This window comes from Saccopteryx leptura, chromosome 2 (assembly GCF_036850995.1).
Source record: "Saccopteryx leptura isolate mSacLep1 chromosome 2, mSacLep1_pri_phased_curated, whole genome shotgun sequence".
NCBI classification, from domain to species: domain Eukaryota; kingdom Metazoa; phylum Chordata; class Mammalia; order Chiroptera; family Emballonuridae; genus Saccopteryx; species Saccopteryx leptura.
This window is the reverse complement of record NC_089504.1, coordinates 53,035,538-53,050,768: the sequence shown is the minus strand read 5'-3', so window position 1 is coordinate 53,050,768 and position 15,231 is coordinate 53,035,538. Positions and strand designations below refer to the sequence as shown.

General features: G+C 39.0%; 1 protein-coding gene across 2 annotated transcripts in view; it reads left to right on the top strand.

The window, feature by feature from the left end:
- The window catches only part of RORB (RAR related orphan receptor B), a 192,790-nt gene extending 187,626 nt beyond the window's left edge, over positions 1-5,164 (top strand). For both annotated transcript variants that reach the window (XM_066367984.1, XM_066367983.1), the window contains exon 10: positions 1,067-5,164. In XM_066367984.1, coding sequence (XP_066224081.1) covers positions 1,067-1,222 — 156 coding nt within the window. In that variant the 3' untranslated portion in view covers positions 1,223-5,164. The remainder of the gene's footprint in view (positions 1-1,066) is intronic.
- Positions 5,165-15,231: the final 10,067 nt, after the last annotated feature.

Below are 15,231 nucleotides of genomic sequence, written 5' to 3'. Positions count from 1 at the left end.
GCACAGTGAACCTAATTGGTGATAAGATGGGTTTTATTAAATTTAACTTTATCATCACTTTCAAGAGTACGTTTTGGTGAGCTGTATGATCTATCAAGCTTATCATTTGTAAATCTAGTCTCTATATGAGAATATATCTTATTCCCACAGTAATTGTATCACAATGACATTTTATTCTAAGCCAATTTTGACACTAAATGATGGGTTCTAAGTGTCTCCAAATTAGAAATGTGTTAGAAGTTAGATTTGTTCATCTCCTAAGACCTATATAGCATTTGACAAACTGGACATTTTAAAGTATGACAAAACATTGTCTTCTGGGCATTTGAACTCAATATTACATCCTACATGAAATATTATGCATCACTGCAGGAAAGAATTTGAGAGGTGGAGGCAGGCTAGTGAGTTTAACAGCAAAATAGACCAGGCAATTATGAATTATACCTCATATGGTTTAGGTTACACCTTCCTAACATCATCACCTTCCAAAATGAAAAAACCTAATATCCATATCATAACAATCTGTGGGAAATAATAGATAATAATAATATTAGATGACAATTGTGTTTCATGCCTGCAGTGTTCTCAACACTTCCAGACAAATTACCTCATTCAGCCCACACAACAACCCAATGAAGTAGGTACTGTGACTAAGCCCATTTTACAAATGAGAACACTGAAACACTGCACGTGTAGTAGCCACACAGCCATGTTGCTGCTTTAGAACCATGATGCCAACTCCATCAGCCTGCCTGTAGAGCACCCACTCCTAATGCTTAAACCAGACTACCTCCCATGCAAACTTTATTTAAGAACAATGAATCAGGAAGCTTGGTCCAGCTTTCTTTCTCTGTCTTTCCTTTTAAAGGATGGGGAGGAGGATGAGCATTTTATTTTGTTTGGTTTGGTTCTAAAGGAAAACCTGAAAGTAAGCCTTCTTTCCTTCTGAACATCTGTTTCCAAAGCCATTTCCCTTCATCTGGGGCCAAGGAGGACACTGATTCAGAAGACAGAGCACTAACGAGCTTACCCCCTTTGTTTCCTTCCCTGTCCCTCCATTCTGCAGTTAATAGCCAAGATACCAACCATCACGGCAGTCTGCAACTTGCACGGGGAGAAGCTGCAGGTATTTAAGCAATCGCATCCAGACATAGTGAATACACTCTTTCCTCCACTTTACAAGGAGCTCTTTAATCCTGACTGTGCCACCGTCTGCAAATGAAGGCAACGACAGAACTGTCTCATAGTCATGGAATGCATCACCATTAAGACAAAAGCAATGTGTTCATGAAGACTTAAGAAAAATGTCACTACTGCAACATTAGGAATGTCCTACACTTAATAGAATTATTTTTCACCGCTACAGTTTGAAGAATGTAAATATGCACCTGAGTGGGACTCCTTTATTTGTTTGTTTGTTTTTGAAATGACCATAAATATACAAATATAGGACACTGGGTGTTATCTTTTTTTTTTTTTTATTTGGGTATGTTTTGGGAGACAACTGTTTATAGAATTTTATTGTAGATATATATGAGAACAGAGCGGTACTTTACATGATTACATTTCCTGTTGATTGTTCAAATATAATTTAAGAAAACTCCATTTAATAGGCTTACCTATTTCTATGTTTTTAGATAGTTGATGCATGTGTAAATGTGTAGCTTTCTTGGAAAGCACTGTGCATGTATGTAATAAGTATATAATATCTGAGAATATTATATATGACAATTACTTATACATGCACTTGTACTATGGCTTAAAATATCATACCCACTAGCAAAGGAGGTTCAGTCAGGCTCTCTTCTATTATTTCCCTACTGTGTTATATGTTACTTTTATGTTAGACAATCAGAATTTTGATTCCCCAACCAGAGTTTTTATCTATACTCAACGACAGGATGGTACCAATTCAGAACTAAATCTACAAAGGAATAATAATAATGCATGGCCTCTGTATAAAAACTCTGTTTCTATCAATGGCATCAAAGCCTTGTCAAGATGGTATATATTGGAGGAAAATTTAAGTATTTGGAGCCATTTTCCTGTTTTCAGAATTAGGCCCCAGATAATACTTTTGGACAAAAAAGTCCAGGACTTTTTTGACCAAACAAAAGATTTTTACCAGGACACACAAAACACTTTTTCTCTTTGGATTTCAGGTTGTGAAAGGAACTTGATTTTGGTGCTTACTGTGTTTTCAACAGAGAAATACAGTCTGTAGAATATGACCACCAGCAATTTTTTCTAAGAAAATTAGAGTAAAAAAGTAAATCAGGGGCTAGGGTCCCAATTCCATTTCATGTAAACATTTTCTCTCTAACCATTTCTTTTGGCAAAGAAGACGTAGAAAGAAAATATACAAAGTAAATAAGTAGTTTTTTATAGTGATTCCTTTTCATAAGTTTGTTAGAAGAAAGCAACAATAAAGGGGGAGGCAGGACTTTGTATGTCCTTTAATGTGGAGGATAATTTTTTTCCAACTTCAAAATACTGTAGTCAGAAACTATAGCAAAAACTTCTCAGATTAGAAAGAGAGAGTTGAGTTATTCTATGAAACAATGCACCTAAAACCCAAACTATTTCTTATGCAGTTTGACATTACATTCTCCATCCAGCTTAGAATTTATTTTCTTAGCAACTTTTAAAAGTACAGATTGAAACAGGTGAGATAAGGATTAGAGAATTTAGACTTCCCAATACAAATTCTCATTTCTCCACGTACTCTTCAGTCAAACTGATCACCAAAAGAAGCATAAAGTCTAAGGAATTTGTTCTGCCTGTGCTCTGAGACCTTATGTCTTGGTTTTATTTGATCTAAAATATGATTTTTAAAAAGGAAGGTAAAGGAAAGCTTCGTATATAAAACAATGAAAATTATGGTCCCCTTTAAGTGTTGCCCCACCATCTACTCATGAAGACCAGCCCCTTGTCAAACACACACACATGTGCACACACGCACACCTGCTTTGTAAAGTTTCCATCAGTGGAAACTTTGAGTTCTTGGTCATCTCTTGTGCTAGCCTGAAGTGACATGGTTGAGAGCCGTCTCCACGATGCCGTGGAACGCCTCACTGATGATCAAACAGCAGTGCTAGTCTTTTCTTTTAGAAAACAGAGCCTTTTCCCACCTCATGATTGATGAATTCCAAACCAATGGGGAAAAACAAAAAATGCTTTAAAATAATGAATCTCTTTCTCAACTACTGTTATATTCAATTAATTTAACTACATTGAAGCAAATTAACTTCAGTGTCTGTCTAAGAAGACAGCTGTAGACTGCTTATTATGCTGCTACAGGGACTCAATTCTTTTTGGTGTAAATGTCACTCCTGCTAGCTCTTTGTATAAAGAATTAATTCCAAGAGTCATATTTCCTTCTAATGGAAAGATTACTTTACTGATTGCTAGGAAAACAGGGTAATGGAAGGCACTCAATTAAACCAAGCCGTTTCCAAATGCAATGTATGTTTTATAATTGGCTTGTGATAGGCGACGTTTAATGTGTCTACTTGGTGTTTCCCTTTGAGCTTTGAACTTATGTCAAACTTTGTTTTCATTGTTCTGTTGGCCTAGTGTTTTCCATCATCAGCCTGTTATTCCTGCTCAGTTGCAAAGGGGATCATTTGTTTCCTCCAGTTTACCCTAGGGGATTTAAATCGGCTCCATTGATGAAGTGGCTGAGAATTTTTTTTCCTCCCTTGTCCCATGGGTGATATAGGAAAAAGATTGTCCCCCACATTTGCCACAGGAGGTACTGGATTTGAATTTGTGTCATTTCCACTAGTGCAAGCATTTAATTGGGAGAGCACAAACCTTTTGAAGCTAGGGGACAGGAAACGGCTAGCGACTAAACTAGAACAGAACAGTGGAGATCAGTTCACACACAGCCCTCTTCAGTTGAGAAAAGAGATTTCCGGTTTGGGGTTTTTTCTTTGCCACAGTTGCCAAATCTGTCCATTAAAAGAGAACCACATCATATTTTCAATGGTAGCAAAGCACTTTTAAAAGCCGCCCTTTAAACATCTGCTGTGACTCCATCTCGAGTATTTTGAAATTTTGGTGAGAACAACTCTCTTTACCACGTGCAATCTTTGTCCCTTCCCCATGAACACTCGCAAATGTTCACAACACATTCATGAGAAAGTGTGCACTGGAAATAATAACCCATGGTCTGTACTTTTCACATTGTGCTTCGTAAATGACAATCACTGCTCGATGCAGATGTTGCACTGTATCCACTCAGGGATGTTTTATTTAAAAAAAAATAATAAAAGGGTACATTCAGAAAGAGGGGGAAAAAAACAGGAACATGACAACAAAATGTAAAATGGCATAAATTATGCCAAAGAGATAACCCCTCTGACAAGGCTTTCAGCCCGACGAGGAGTAACTTCATGTTGTAAACTGAATTTACTTGTAATGTTTGGATTGCTGACAGGTTGCTCATGAGTAAGGTCAACTCAGTCTTGTTTTCTAAAATCTTCTAAGAGCCCAATAATCCAGACGCTCCATTTACAAAACTATTTATCTCTCCATGAACCCTAGCTTCCTATACAAGGCCCCAGCAAGAAAAAGACAGCAATCTCAGCAGTATTACATTAACCTGACAAGGGAGGTGAGGCTGTACTTGTGGCCTGCAAAAGACAGCTAATTTTGGAAGGAATATGGGTGGCGGGGGGATCACAAATTCACCTAACATCTCACATAGACCCCTCCTGTCCATAGCCCGGATCATCCTTGTGTCCCTTTTTTTTGCAGCTCCCTTACCCCCAAAGACTAAAAGCTGAAGCTGGAGATGTACTCTACAAACATACCCTTCCTGGATTTCTTTTGTTTTAATACTGTCTTTAGGTTCCTGGACTAAAAGACCACTGATTTTTTTTTTAGGGGGAGAGGAACAGAGAATACAGTGGTCTCTTGGGTAATTAGACTCTTTTGACAGAATCTAAGAGACCCTAAATTATAATGAACTCTGAATATTAGCAAGAGGTACCAGGGAGACATCAGTAGTGTTTCCTATCATCGCCGCCTTGTTCAACACATAACTTCACAGCAGTCAAGCTAAACTGTTTGTAGAAAATCATGCCCATGGATAGTCATCTCACGCTTCCTCTCTCCAATCCCATGTGTACCAGGCTTGAATAAAAAAATAATTCTTGTATCCCAATGTAACCAGCATTTTTTTAAAAATGTCAGATGCAAATCATGTGAGTGTTTTCCATATTCTTTGTGTTCGTTTATTATAGATGCAAGAAAAACTCTACTTCTATTGGAAATGAGACGAAATAATGGTTCCTCTCTTTTTCTCTATAAACTTTCGTTTCCAAGGAAGTTAGAGCAATTGACAATACACTCAGGCAAGGATGTCTGTGCCCTGACTGAACCACCATTCAATAGACCAGCAATAAGTCTAAAGTGTGCATCTGTAGTGAAACTTTGCACTAAGTCCCCTGTATAAAGAGGAGAAAGAAGCCCACCATCTGCTTTAGATGATGTGGTATTTGATTTTCTATTTCTAACTGTTAGGACAAGCAGCAACCTGATATAGGAAAACCATGTAGGTCTTTAGTTAAGAGCTGACAACCATTTGGGTGAGGAGGTTGGGGGAGGGGTGAATAATCTGCTAAAGCTGCAGTGTGGCCGAAGCTTCTGAACCTTATAGTCTCTTGAGCTGTAAATGATGTCAGTTGATTTCAGAGCTTAGTGCAGTCCCAACAAACTTACCTCTGCGTAGAAGAGGGCTCACAGTTTGCAACCTCTGGTTTAAAGCATAGTTGAATTTGGGGGCCTGTTTATGGCTGGAGAAGTCTGGCCAGATATAATTCTGAATGATATTAGGGTGGGGAGTGGAGATTTTGCCCTCTTGATAACCCATTTGGCTCCTATATTTGACTATCACTACTAGAGGGTACAGTAAGAGGTTAGTTGATAAAACAGCAATCCAAAAATGAAAACAATTTAATGATGGCTTATAAAAGACACTTCTATTTTTCTTGCCCAGACTCCCAGCTCATAGAGCCAAGTGGCTAGATTTCTTGCCACTTTTGTTCCGAAAGTCAAATGCATGATTTTCATGCTTTAGGGTTTCAATGTATTTCTTTAAATGTGTGGCTTCAGTACCTGCAACCAGTTTTTATTTTCCCTTGTCTGTATCTAAAGAACTTACTCTAGAGTCATGACAATTAGTCCTCCCTTGTTCTGAAGTGCGGGACCATGGATTCCTATGCAGCAGATGGAGGCTGTCTGTTTGTGCACTTTTTTTCCTACGCTGCTGAAATTCCTCCGAAGTGAATTGGCCATAGTGAATATGCCTCCTGCATGACTGTGAGCATGACCTCCAGTGGATCAGAAAAAGCAGCTCAGTGATTGTTCTTATGGCCAGAAATAAAGCACAAGGTTACGGGAATTGAATGAACCCAGTTGAGAGAAGTGCAGCATGTCTGCGCCGCAGCTGGGCAGCACGATCCTTGTATGAAACTCGTCTGTTCCGGCAGAGCTGATGGAGAGCGTTTGCATGCCTCCGTCGCGGCCGAATGCAGACACACTCTAGGTATGTCTGGAAAGCTACAGATCCCACATCCAAGCACAGTACCGACCGCTCCATCTGATTACCACACACACGAGAATGAAAACTACGCCCACAGAAAACTGAGTATGTATTGTAGAAATGTAGAGGAAAAATAAACATATTTTTTCAAATGTAATTACTTTTAATATATGCTTGTGGAAGGTCTAATACGATGTATGCTGTCTCTGTAATTTTTGCTGTAAATAACCGGAGACAGTGGGATACACTGATTTTTCTACGTCTCTGTTTAAGCATAAGACTTTGTAACAATTTTTTTAGAGGGGGAAGAAAAACAACAAAGAGCAAATATGTACTTGCTTCCTTTCTGCGTGTTGTGTATGTACTTCTCAGAAAGTGGTTGTAACAGTTTAAGCATCTGGACGGGTCATTGGTGTTAACTGTATGCTTCTTTGTGTAATACAGCAGAGAAAGGGACAGGGATGTCAATTAAATCTGCTCCAAAGAATTTGCATTGAAGATTGGCCTAACACCTGCAAACTCTACCTGAACTAGACAATATGAAAAAGGAAGTTAAAAAAAAATGTTGCCTGAGTAAGTCATCTTTCCTTGTAGCAATGGCTTTGTCTAAATCCTCCTCTGCATGAAATAGCTTAAGGAAAACAAACTCTGCTTTCTGATGAACAAAATATTTTTGTACATGTTTATTTCTTATTAATAACCTGAGGTCAGACTACTGATTCGCTGAAGCCATAACTGACCTTCACCAAATAAATGCTGTAAAGAACGGGGGAGGGTCAGGAGACTGAGAGGGAGGAAATCAAAGGTGTCGTGAGCTGTAACAACACAGGTAGGAGCAAGTCTGATGGACCTGATGCTTTTCCTGCATCCCAAATGTGACTTTAAAAGGCTAGTATTTTATGATGATCGATTTATAATAATAATAATAATAAAAAGATATTTAGATTTAAATGAGACTTTCCAGTATTTTTGAAATCCCTGACAATGCTTCCTTGCTTTTAGGATTGAGAGAAATGATTTTCATATACTCCCAACTTTCAGAGGTTTAATGTTTTTACCTTAGCTCCGGCCTACATGTATAAAGTGAAGAGCTACTCCAAGTCCTCCAGCGGTTAAAACCACAGGCTGTGGGGACTTGGCTATACCTACCAACCATGACTGCACCCTGCGGAGCCACGTGCAAGTGTGCAGGGGGCCTCTCTTACTAGTCTGCACATTATTGTTGGCGATGCACAGAAGTTGCATTGCCAAATGTATGTAACGTAAAAAGTATTCACTCTAAAAATCATAATAATTATACTTTTTTTAAAGAATAATGCCTTCTAGAGTCACCACTGACTTTTCTGGAGCTTAATTACATTATTACAGTGTATTATGATTGCCCTGTAGAGGCGAAAGGCAAACTACAAATAAACCCAGTGACATCTATAGTTTTAAGATCTACAATTTTCTGATCTCTCTCTCCTTGTTTAATATATAAGCCCTAATTTCTGTGTACGTGAGTTAAACTGCAGCCTGAGTCATTTAGGAAGTAAGCATTGAGTTTGTTTTTTGTTTTTTTAATTATAAATATACTAGAATAAAACAGCACTCCCTAACAATTAAAAAAAATTTTATATTACTTTAGAATGTAATAGGTTTTGTCTTTATTTTATGTCCTGTAAATTATTAGTTGAATACTGTTAGCATTTCCTGATAATGCACACATGATTTCTGAATGTTTTCTGTAAATGACAATCAATGTTTATGAAGTTCCCTCTAATGCTGAAAAAAATTAAAAGAAGAAAAAAAACGACTTGCCTAATTGTTTTCTTTTCCCCCTACACAGAACAAGGAGGGGATGTAGAAGATAGGTATAGACTGAGCTTTGAAATACATTAAACTACGGATACGTACCTACACAGTTGCCCCTTTCCCAGTATATAATGGAATTTTTTTTCTGAAAATTCTTCTTTCCTCATGGACCTGGTTTTAGTTAGAAATGCTTATTGAGAAAAGAAGCAGACTTCCTTCTAGCCAAAGAGCTTACCAAGTTGCAATTAAAATGAGAGCAGCATCTCTCAAAGATAATAGCTCTTCTTCTCTAGAGCTTTCATAAAAGGCAGCCCCAGCTAGCAGAGCCATAAGCAACACCTCTGCAAAAACTTTGCTTAAATAAATTCCAGCAGGTTTGAAATAGGCGTGACAAGCCTGAGCAGGCGGTGACGCAGTGGATAGAGCATCAGATTGGGATGTGAAGGACCCAGGTTTGAGACCCCAAGGTCGCCAGCTTGAGCACGGGCTCATCTGGTTTGAGCAGGGCTCACCAGCTTGAGCCCAAGGTCGCTGGCTTGAACAAGGGGTCACTAGGTCTGCTGGAGTCCCCCAGTCAAAGCACATATGAGAAAGCAGTCAATGAACAATTAAGGAGCCACAACAAAGAATTGATGTTTCTCATCTATCTCCCTTCCTATCTGTCTGTCCCTCTCTCTGACTCTCTCTGTCTCTGCCACAAAAAAAAAAGAAAAGAAAAGAAATAGGTGTGACAACCCCTTCATCAGATGAAAGCTTTCAAGTAATAATTAATGATTAAGTCTTTAGGTCTGATTTTTTTTTTTAAACAAAGCATCACCAAGCTGCTCCACCACTATAATCAATGCCCACCAACAGTGGTGGGATTCAAATAATTTAACAACTGGTTCTCGGCCCTACTGACTGTTTTAAGTATAAAAAAAGATATACCAAAAGGTAGTTTATTATTTCATGCATTTAATACTTAAATAAGAACAACAAAAGAGGTAAACAAAACTAGATTATATAAGAGTTTTAAAATATAAAATAATATCTGGCAAAAAATAATAAAACTGTTATTTAAGATTTCTCCATATTTCTTTTTGATTGGAATCCTCACTTGCAATGTTTTTCACCTATGAATGGATTGAACATTACTACAGACAATTTGAATACGCTGTTGCACATTTGAACATTAAAAAAGAGTAAGGAATGTAAATTTGTGATTTCCACATTGGGCGACTGCCCAGGTGCCCACCTTAGAGAGAGCACTGATTACAAGTGCCATTTTAACAACCAGTTTGCCCAAATCAACAAAAAATTAGGTATCTGTTTTGCCAAATTGGTGCAAACTGGCTGAATCCCACCACTGCTCACCAACATATGAATACTCTGTCTTATTTGAAACTGTCGTAGGAAACAATTGAGAACAATCATAGTTTTAGAGTGGTGTTGGCCTGACCAGGCAGTGGCGCAGTGGATAGAGCATTGGACTGGGATGCCTAGGACCCAGGTTCGAGACCCCAAGGTCACCAGTTTGAGCGCGGGCTCATCTGGTTCAAGCAAAAGCTCATCAGCTTGGACCCAAGGTCTCTGGCTCAAGCAAGGGGTTATTCCATCTGCTGAAGGCCCACAATCAAGGCACATATGAGAAAACAATCAATGAACAACTAAGGTGTCACAACAAAAAACTGATGATTGATGCTTCTCATCTCTCTCTGTTCTTGTCTGTCCCTATCTATCCCTCTCTCTGACTCTCTATCTGTAAAAAATAAAAATAAATAAAAAATAGAGTGGTGTTGACAAAGGCAGGAGAGACCAGCAGTTTTTCAGGTGCTTGGAAGTTGTTGTAGATTGGAGTCCCTAGAGATGAAATGATTCATGAATAGAAATTCAACCCATTCATTCTACCATGTGAAGACACAGCAAGAAGACAGCCTTCTGTGAACCAGGAAGCAGGCTCCCACCAGACACTGAATTGGCTTCTCCCTTAATCTTGGACTTCCCAGTCTCCAGAGCGTGGTTTGGCCAGTGACTTCCATGCAATACCACATGGTCTCCCTCTCCACAGAGCACACAAAACACAGTCGGGAGAGAGTGGAAAAAGTCATGTATGTGCCAAGGTGGGAGTTCACAATCCCTGGAAATCTTGCAGACACATTCTTTATAGCTTTTACCAAAGAGCTGCATGCCAGCCACAGCAAAAATGAAGATGATGATGGCCAACACCAATATCCATAGCTTTCCATGAAGACTAGGGGCGAAAACTCACAGCTCTAAGGATCTCAACTTAAACGTGAACTTTGAAAGTGGTAAGGGAAATTCTCAACAGACTGCACAACAATGTCTTAAAACTAATCATATTTAAGATAACTTACCTAGGGGCCCTGGCCAGTTGGCTCAGTGGTAGAGCATCAGCAGGGCATGTGGAAGTCCTGGGTTTGATTCCTGGCCAGGGCACAAAGAAGAAGTGCCCATCTGCTTCTCCACCCTTCCCCCTCTCCTTTCTCTCTACCTCTCTCTTCCTCTCCCACAGCCAAGGCTCCATTGGAGCAAATTAGACCAGGCACTTAGGATGACTCCATGGCCTCCACCTCAGGCACTAGAATGGCTCTGGTTACAATGGAGCAATGCCCCAGATGGGCAGAGCATCACCCCCATGTGGGCTTGCTGGATGGATCCCAGTCAGGCACATGCAAGAGTCTGTCTCTCTGCCTCCAACTTCTCACTTCAGGGAAAAAAAATTTTATATATATATATATATATATATATATCTCATAGGAACATGCCTTTGGTAACTATCCTCTGGTATTTGACAATAAATCACAAAAAGTTGGAGCTAATTTAAAATAATAACACAATAAAGCATATTAAACTTTAAATGGGAAAAAAGAGAATAGAAGATTAAAGCAAAATTTAACACATTTTAAAACTAGAAGCACTAACCCATGTGACAGAATGAGCCTTAGAAAGCCTTCCATAAAGTGTCTTCCAACTTCAGTCTTTAGAAATAGTGAAACCCTTCTAGTATATTTTGAGTGACATCTGTACTCAAGTCATTCATATCCCATGAGACCCTGTTCAGAGGACACAGAAAGAGAGAACTGCACTGATCTGTCTGTTAGAGCACCATTTATGTCCTTTGGTTTCTAACTGAGCCTTCAAATAACTAATCAGAGACAGTAAATACATTATAACAATCAATCCTGGGCTCATGTCAATTGTCACCAACAACTGACCATGGAATTCCATACTGCAAAATCATCTAACATTTTCTTTCAGAAACCCAGATCTAGGCAGCCTTGAAGCACAAGATGAAACTTACAATTTTTTAGTTCAGGTTGGACTATATAAGATGACAATTACTAACCTTTGATAACTTGAATTACCAATTGTGAATGAAACAATTCTTATGCACAAAGCTTTGTTCTTCTTTTGGAGAAAGAACTGGCAACATGATCCCACAATCACACCAGGCTAATGTGATAAGGCATTTCTAGTTATTGAAGAAGTCACCAGGGTTTGACCTCATACTCCAAGTGGCAGCAGCTCCTTGACCCAATTAGAGAAAAGGTAAAAGTGAAGCAAACCCTGTAATGCCATCTTGGTATAGAGGTATCTCAGATTACCAAGGTGCCATGCTATAAAGTTTTTTCTCAATGTTTTCAGAACTTGAACTTACTAAGCTTAACCGGTTGAATAAATATTAGTCTAAGAAATGATAAAATTCCTGACAACTATGTCTCATAGATCTTTAACTCGCTCAAGTTCATGGAGCAAGCATGACACAGTGTAAGCATTCAGTAAATGTCTCAACTACATGTATTGGAGTCCATTCTCCTTTTGTAATTTGAGCTGCCCAACTATCTACATGCTATCATTTCCCTGATTTTTCCCTTGAGCAAATCATCTTTTGACCAGAAACAATGAGAAATGGAAATAACAGTCCATTGGCAAAGATGTTGAAGGTATGCTCTTTCCCTTCCTTTCTCTAAAGATTTAATCAAAAGCAATAAGACAGCCTGACCAGGTGGTGGCGCAGTGGATAGAGCATCGGACTGGGATGTGGAAGGACCCAGGTTCGAGACCCCGAGGTCGCCAGCTTGAGCGCGGGCTCATCTGGCTTGAGCAAAGAGCTCACCAGCTTAGACTCAAGGTCGCTGGCTCCAGCAGGGGGTTACTTGGTCTGCTGAAGGCCCGCGGTCAAGGCACATGTGAGAAAGCAATCAATGAACAACTAAGAAGTCGCAACGTGCAATGAGAAACTGATGATTGATGCTTCTCATCTCTCTCCATTCCTGTCTGTCTGTTCCTGTCTATCTCTGCCTCTGTAAAAAAAAAAAAAAAAAAAGCAATAAGACAGGGAGCTGGAGTGGCTATCAGAGGTTACATATTTTCACAGAAGACTCAGCTGAGCAGGAAACACAAAAACAGAGAGACCAGGGGGCCTACTTTGTAAAATAAATTGGATGTAACAATCTGGTCTTGGCATGTCCCACTCCAATTCCTCAATCTGAATTGATCAAATCTCAAAGTCTCAGTCAAAAAGAAGAGAATCTGACCTGATAAAAATAAGTAAATAAACTAACAAACAAAATAGAAACAGACTCATAGCTACTGAGAACAGACTGACAGCTGTCAGAGGAGAGGGGACTTTGGGAGCTGGGTGGAAAAAGTGACGGGATTAAGCAAAGGAAAAGAACAAACTCATAGACGCAGACAAGGGCATATTGATTACCAGAGAGAAAGGGTGTGGGGGAGTTGATGAGGGTAAAAGGGGGATAGCGATGGAAAGAGACTTGGCTTTTGGTGGTAAACACACAATATACAGACGATACATGGTAGAATTGTACACCTAGACTTATGATTTTATTAACCAATGTCACCCCAACAAATTTAATTTAAGAAAAAGAATTTGGACAACTTATTACTTCTGAGCTATATCATCACACAAGTCCTACTGTTTAAAGGATGGAAACCATGATAGCTGTGATCATGTGTTCCTGATGCAGCAGTCAAAACAGAAGGGGAAATGTCATCTAAAATGTCATTTTAATCACTGGACACTTGGCATGTGACCAAAGATGGGGGTTGTGAGAGAGAGCAGGTCAAGTTTACAGGGCAGGTCAAGTTTACAGAGTAGGTTTGCATTCCACCAATCAGAATCAATTCCATAGAACCACATAACACTAGAGGTGATAGGAGATGTAGTCTACATGTGTGCCCCCAGGGAAAAGAAAACTGGTTTGGGAAACACTTAGCATTATTGACACAAATGTGAAAGAACTCCAAGAAAGTCTCTTAATTTGATTTCTCATCAGATACTGCGACAAATATTTATTCAGCAAATATTTATTTTCACTACTATATGCCAGACATTGTTTACTGGGAATACAATAGTAAAATATGTTAGATATGAAGTCTGCACTAGGAATCTATGGTCTCAGTTCAAGAAAGATGAATGCACAAGAAGACAAAAACATGACACAAATAATTATAAATTATAAACTTTATTATACCTGTTACACGAGCTACAAAAAATTTCAAGATGCTCCTACAAAGGGTCATTTATTTTCTGTGTAACTCAACTCTTGAACTCATTATCACCCATCATAGGTCAATTTTTAAACAACATTACTTGTTCAATCAATTTCTTAGTAGTGAAACAAACTATTTCTTTTCATATCTTTTAGCTCTGGTGATCGCTAGTTCTGGCTCACTGAGATTAAGCATAACAAGTGTATGTCCCCAAAGCTATCTTTGTCATCAACACCTTAAATAAAATAAATACATCTTTCACTCCTCACTCCCAGTCTTATTTTATTTCCCACACTAAAAATTCTTAATTATTCCAAATATTTCTTACAATACAATCTGCTCATAAAGTCAAGTGTTGTTTATTTGAAGAATCTCATCAGAACAACCAGTAACACAGATCAGTGACAGGAGGGTGAATGAGAGACCCTGTCTATACCAATGTTGTCAATAATATATGCATTCAGAACATGGCTTTTACAAATGCTTGTGTTACAGACAGCAGCATGGTGATTATCAGAGGGGAAGGGGAGTCAGGGAAAGTGGAAGAGGGTAAAGGGGGGTAAATGGTGATGGAAGAAGACTTGTCTTGTGGTTGTGAACACACAATACAATATACAGATGATGTGTTATAGAATTGTACACCTGAAACCTGTATAATTTATTAAACAATGTCACCCCAGTAAATCCAATAAAAAAGAAAAAAATCAAATAAGTGAAATAAAATGTAGGTTTTATTATTATTCAAGTATGATGAGGCCAACAGATCAGGGGACGATTACCATGAAAAAGAGAGTTTGTTCCTGACAGCTCCTAAGAGGAGAGTGCACAGCAGGTCATGCCACACAGAGCCACATGGAAAGCACCAGAGCCGGTCAAGATGCAGGAGCAGAGGAAACCTGGCAAGAGCTTTCACTGTGGTGTCCATGAGAAAAAAGAGGTGAGGCTGGGTGAGCAGACTTAGAATTGGTTAGTTTGTAAAAACAACCTCTAGTTGTGTGGTACCTGGCCTTGGGGTAATTAAGCTGGGGAGATAGTGATATATAGTGTGAGAGCCCAATACAGGAGGTGGTTGGAACACAGGCTCTGCATTGGTTGGTTTGCATTTGAAATGTGCACTCCCAGGCTGGTCTTTACTATCTACAGAAATTGGATAGCCTTGGGAGGGGTAGTACTTAGTCTTTCCAAGTTTAGCAGTCCCCAGGTGTCAAGGCACCAGAATAAAAAGACATGCTTAATACACATGGGTTTTGTGCATATTGACCCATGGAGAAAAATACCTGGTCTGAAAACTGATGTGTGAAGAATAGAGCCATGCCTGTCGTGGAAGACACATTTTTTTAGCTATTCATCTAGTTTTCCCTCTCTACTTTTCC